Raw genomic sequence first — 6017 nt, forward strand, 5'->3', positions numbered from 1 at the left:
GAAGACAAGCTCCAAAGGTCAACTGCTCAGTAAAACCCAGCTTTTCTTTCGTGTTCCCTTTTTCGTACGCTGTTATTTTGAATGTCAAAAGGAGGAATTGATAGAGTGATAATAAGAATTGGCTTGTTTTGAGAAGCAAAGGGTTTCCTCCCGGCGAAAATAAAGAACGGTTTTGCACAGAATGATGGAAGACACGCTTTTCGGCCAATTGAACGTGCAAAAGGTCATCGGTTTTGTCGGTAAACAGCGTTCCGTCTGCCTTTCCGGAGGATATAAGCAGCAAGGGAGGTTTACGCAAAGATGCAAAAGTTTATGTAACATCTGGGAAATCCCTTGATTGCGCCATTAATATTGTTGACAAAAGGGTGTTGGATTAATGATTTAACCACAGCCTGTGTGACAAGTGTTTGAAAGCTGGCTGATATATGTGTATGATCCTTTTTGGAAAAGTACATTTCTGTACATCTTTGCGGACAGTGTTTTGAGGACGAGCATCAGCTGAAGAATATGTCCTCTGTCTTCAACAATAACACGCGGCTGACAGTGTAACACACGGCGTGCAGCTGTGCAGAAGTGACACGGGGGCAATAAACACGTACACACACACACACACACACACACACACACACACACACACACACACACATGCAGAATTTCATTTTTAAATTGTGACAGGCTCTGCTGGGCTGATCTGTTCCCCCTCAGGTAAAAGGCCATCAGTCCAGCTCACGCTACAGTTAAAAGGCGAGACTGTCTCTGTCTTCAACATGGAGTCTCAAAGTCACGTTGTCTCTTTTTCTGTTTGTAATTTATAGTCCTGGATGTGTAAAACGCAAAATCTGCTTCGTAAATGTCAATTTTTAGAATGTTAATTCCACTAATTCAAATAGCCAAGTGGTATTCAACATACCTCTAAACTATCCCAGGTTTAAAAAAAAAAAAAAAGCATCAATTGATAGTATTAAATGTAATCAACTGATTAGTTTTCCGACTGGTCGGGCCGCGCAGCCGTGAGATCACGAGTGAGTTCACACAGCGGTGTCACACATCCGATTAAATCTCGAGGAACCCCGTTAAAATCCCAATTTGCACACATAACGTATGCGCTGTTTGCGAAAAAAAAAGGCACCACATATGATCCACGCCGGCTTCACGGTTGACTGGCTGCGATCCCTGAATTGTGTGTTAGGGCTGTTATTACCATAAATCACGAAGCAATGTTTAGGATTAATCTACATGAAAGATGGGTTTCTTTGATGAATATGACATCTGACCATTAATGATGGGGATTTATTGCTGGAGAGCAGCCTGATTTACCAAGGATGTATTATGACGGTGTTGACTTGATTTAGTTGATTTGTTTTAAGGAGCTGATTAAATAGTTAGGCCTTGTTCTATTTCATGCTCTGTGCATCGTGGCTTCATTACAGCGATCTCAAAAGCTGTGGAAACGTCTCACATCTGGTGTCATTATAAATCTTTGCTTAGTGAGCCCCTCAATGATATCAGTAGCTCATTTGTCTTCGTTATTGAAACGATAGTCCGTGACCTCTCAATCGAGAAGACTCAGCAGGTTTTGATGAGGCCAGGAGACAACGCATCATGCAAACACACACACACACACACACACACACACACACACACACACACACAGTGAATGTACTGGAGCAATTGCAACGGGGCCTTGGCTACATAATCTACAGGCTGGGTCTAAGTTCCTGTCAGAACTAGATAATAAAACAAACATAACATTTGATAAAGGCTTTACTCCATTCAAGAAACTATCTTGAATTCAAATGAGAAATGTGTAAGGGTTGAATCATCACAGAAATCAAAATGACAAAACCAATATTTATGCGAAAAGACTTTCATTTGACCATGACTTTTCACAATGAGATTGTATAAGTAATTAAGCCCTGTTTGCCAAAGCATAATAAAACGATACTACTGATAAACTGAACAGAGGAGTGTTATATTTTGGTTCAGAAACTCACAGTACACTTTTATTGCACAGCCAAACTGACATTCTGGGACAAAATGTGAAAAGTAATATTTGTGGGCTACAGAATAAATTCCTCTTATTCCTACCGGAAGGCATTTTGACCAGAGTGATAGCTCACGTTGCGTTTTAATTGTAAATGTGTGCGCCTCTTGAAAAAAAAAAATCTATTTGGGACAGGGGGGGCTTTTTTTTCTTTTTTTTTTTTTTTTACTGCCATCTGGCTAAAAACAGGCTGCGTGTCGCATGAGGCCGCAAAGCCCCCTTTAAGATAAATCAATGACAATTCTGAAGGAGCTGATTGATTTTTCACATCCGTCACCGGGGCTCCTGCTCCGAAAGCAGAATTCAATTTTCTTTTACAAGAAAAGTAACATCGAGGGGGTCGGTGGGTTCCGGGCGGGTATTTTCGATGCACAGCGGGTAAACACATCCCAATAACGTCTCCCTTGTAAAATAATGCACATTGACGCCGTTGATTATATTATGATATATTTTTTTTTTTTACTTTTTTTTTTTTTATTTCTTTTTTTTTTGTCACGCTTGAAGCTATCGCAAATAAATACACTGATCCCCACACGGATTCAGTCCCTGCATGAAGTACAATATAAAACTCATTGGGCCTAAATTTCCTTTATAAATGTATAATTTCTTTGTCTTTACTGGTATCCTAAGGCCGAGGCTGTCGTCAGTCTTTGTCCATACAAAGCGTACGGGGAGTAATATGGTCCGGTGGCCGCGGGCACCGGCACCGGGGCTCCGGGGGTGGGCAGGGGGCTCTTGGAATACGGGTGATAGCGGCTGCTCAGTCCGAGTGGGTGATGGGGGCCCCGGAGGGCCAACGCACCGGGGCTGCCCGGGCTACCGTTAGAAGGCATATGCATGTGACACGCCATGGCGGCGGCGGCGGCGGCGCTTGCGAGAGAGGAAGAGCCCGGGTATCCGGATATCAACTTCTCCGTGCCGGCGAAGGCCGTGTGAGTCCGCAGGTGGCTGAGCAGCTCCTCGGAGGAGGAGAAGCGCTTGTCGCAAGGTCCGTTCGCAGACACCCAGTTGCAGACGTGCGGGAGGGGGTCGTTGGGAAGCATAAACCCGTATGGATACAAGGGGTGCCCGCTGAAAGACGGGGCCGAGGAGTGCACGCCGTGCAGCGGGTGCGTCGGGTACATGAGCGGGTATCCGGATTTGAGCGCGGAGGCGGCGGCGGCGGCGGCCGCGGAGTCGTGCGCGCAATTGGCGCCGGACGCGCCGGACAGGTGGCTGGTGCAGTGGTAGCTCAGGCAGTACGGGTCGCGGCACAGGCCGGCCGACATAAGCGTCGGCGGGGACGCGCCGGCCAGCGGGCTCGTCCCCGCCTTGCTGCAGCCCAGCGAGTTGGCGGCGGCGAACTGCGCCGCGCTCAGCAGCTGGCTGCTGGATTTGGTCGGGTCAAGGGTCATTCCGTGCGGGAGGAAGGGCTGCGGGTAGCCGGCGTAAGCCCCCGCTAAACTTCCGGGGTAGGAAATACCCGCGGGCGGCAACGGGAAAACGGAGTGGCCGGGTTTGTACGGGGAAACCGGCGCCACCAGTCCGGAGCCGAGGACCGACGAGGACGAGGAGGTCACAGATGTTGACTCGGATGTAACAGTCTTGGATCCAGATGTGCTCTCCTGCTGTTCCCTACCGTCAGGGGTAATTCCACTTATCCTATGACTGCTATTAGTGTCTGACGAACCGCTTTTATTGCTGTCGGACTCCTTCTTCTCCTCCTTGTCCCCCGCCTTGCCCTCAGACGGCAGCGGGGATCCGGAGGTGCAGGAGCTGGGGCTGCCTGTCCTGGGGGTGAACGGCTGGCAGGTGGCGCTAGGCACTCGGAAACCGGTTTTATCTCCACTCAGGCCGCCGCCGCCGCCGCCGCCGCCGCCACCTCCGCCGCCGGAGTCCTTCTTCTCCGATGACTTGGAGTACGGCTTGAAGCTGGATTTGTCCTCGGCTCCTATGTCGCTCATTTTCAGCGGGCCGCTCTTGGATTCCTTGTCGCCGGATCCGTTCGAGGCGACCGAGGAGAGTTTGGAGGAGGACGGGGGGTCCGGTTTCCCGATCTGGGAGCATGTCTGCGCCAAAAGAGCCAGCGGACTCTTCTTGGCGTCCAACTGTGTGAACACAAAAGCAGTGAATGGCATGATTAAAAGCGCTTACATCGTGTTTGGTAAACACACACACACACACACACACACGCACAAACGAATCGACCTGCTCTTTTTACGCATTGCGCACAGGATCGTAAAAACTCCACATATTGGCGAAGGGAGGGAGAGCGCAACACCGAGACGAGTTTTCAAATAAGAATCACAACACCGCGGAAAGCTTTCCGACCGAATCCCATTTCGACGTCGTCTTTTCAGAAGAAAAACACACTCTGAATTTATTGTATTTCTTCACCGAGCGAGTCAACCGTCAACGGCTTGCCAATTCATGTAAAACAATATGGAAACTACCGCGGGAGCTTGGCTCGCCGGCGGTTTCCGCTTTCGAAACACTTCTTTGTGCATTCTAAGTTGTTTTATTTTGATTTTTCTCAACGTGCTTACCTCAATTGGACTGACCGGGGTGGACGGCAAAGGCTGGAGGTACTCCGGATGCAAAATGTGCCCTGCCCGAGCCGTGAGCATTTTCAAAATCTTGATGGGGACACGACTGGCTTGGCGAGAAGGGTCTGTCGGAGAGACGTGGTGCGCGGTTAGATGGCGGGTCTTCACTGCGCCTTTCTCCCCCGAGGAACTGCTCTCCCACGCTGGATTCGTGCTATTTCTCAGGACAGAGACCGTGGGCGATGTGATCATGACCCAATTCTCGTAGAAATTGTTGAGAAATACATGTGCGGGGCGGGCGGGGGTTGGGTGGAGGGTGGGAGGGGGGTGAGCGAGGAGGGATGTCGGAGGGGGGGGGGGGATGAAAGACAGCCAACGGCCAAGACGTCAGATGATCGAAATAATAATAATAGTAAAAAAAAAAAAAAGGAGAAGAAGAAAAAAACCCGTAGTCAAACAGGAAACAGGACAGTGTTAAATCCTCAAAAGAGACGCGGAGAATGAAAGCAGAATCCGCAGCGTGCGACCGCCCCGCTTCATCCCCGGCGTCTTTCTGACAGCGAGGTTGCGGGTCCGAGAGCAGACTGAGGTTTACGCGGGCGGTGGGCAGGAGGGATCACTCCGCCTCCTCCTCCGGTAGCATCCAAACTAGTCCGCGGATCACAAGCATTCGCCGCCTCCCGGTGGCAAAAAAAAAAGACGCGCATTGATCGTAGGTCGGAGGGGATATGTCGCCCCCCCCCAACCATCCCCCTCTCCTTTCCGTTGCCCCTCCTTCTCCTTACACGGGTGCGTGTTTCGGATTTCATCCACCCCGAGCGCTTTTAATTTTTTTTTTTCTCTCGAGTTTTCAGACGCGTCTGTGCGTAAATGGCACCATGACGCATGCGCCTGCCCGAGGTTGCGGGACAGCCGGATGAGAATGAACGGCACCTCTCATTTAGAGAAGACTTTTCTTTTCATTTTTTTTTTTTCAATAATGATATATGTTTTCCTTTAGACTCACTCTGGAGACATTTACAGCCCTCAGCTTACTTTTTTTTTTATCCCGTCACTTGGACTGATTTCTGGATCATCGGGACGCACGGAAAACAAAATAATCTGTTGACCACGGGGGTCATTCGTATACACACACACACACACACACACACACACATATATATATACTTTCCTTTTTTTATTCCGATATACCCAGAGGCATGATTCTCAGTTCCTCCAAACTTTCCCCTCTCACTCACAGAGCCTGGCATCTGTCAGTCCCCCGTCTCGTACGCCAGTTATCTGTCAGCTGTCTGTAATTTCTTCCTTTCCTCCTCCTCCTCCACCTCCTGGCTTCGTCAGATTCAGGTCACAGCGAAGTGAAGAGGAGGGAGGATGAAGGGTCGTCCTCCTCACCCTCAGCTCTCCATTTTCAGGCCTGTTATTTTGTCTCATCGGCTCGTTTTTTT

At 49.4% G+C, this 6017-nt stretch overlaps 1 protein-coding gene across 2 annotated transcripts; it reads right to left on the reverse strand.

Moving 5' to 3' along the window:
• Nucleotides 1-2478: 2478 nt before the first annotated feature.
• Nucleotides 2479-5132, reverse strand: LOC147215181 (zinc finger protein 503-like). Of its 2 annotated transcripts, none has more exons than XM_086139721.1 (2): nt 4585-5132; nt 2479-4131 (listed from the first exon to the last, which is right to left on the reverse strand). In XM_086139721.1, exons 1-2 carry the CDS (start codon nt 4819-4821, stop codon nt 2659-2661), a joined length of 1710 nt encoding a protein of 569 aa, XP_085995847.1. In that variant the 5' UTR covers nt 4822-5132; the 3' UTR covers nt 2479-2658. The 2 variants fall into 2 exon arrangements, with proteins under 2 accessions (XP_085995847.1, XP_085995846.1); XM_086139720.1 differs by having other exon boundaries at nt 4570-5130.
• Between the last annotated feature and the right edge of the window lie 885 nt (nt 5133-6017).

Source organism: Fistularia commersonii, chromosome 32 (assembly GCF_037954325.1).
Source record: "Fistularia commersonii isolate RoL2024-O1a breed Wild chromosome 32, RoL_Fcom_v1.0, whole genome shotgun sequence".
Taxonomy (NCBI): Eukaryota; Metazoa; Chordata; class Actinopteri; order Syngnathiformes; family Fistulariidae; genus Fistularia; species Fistularia commersonii.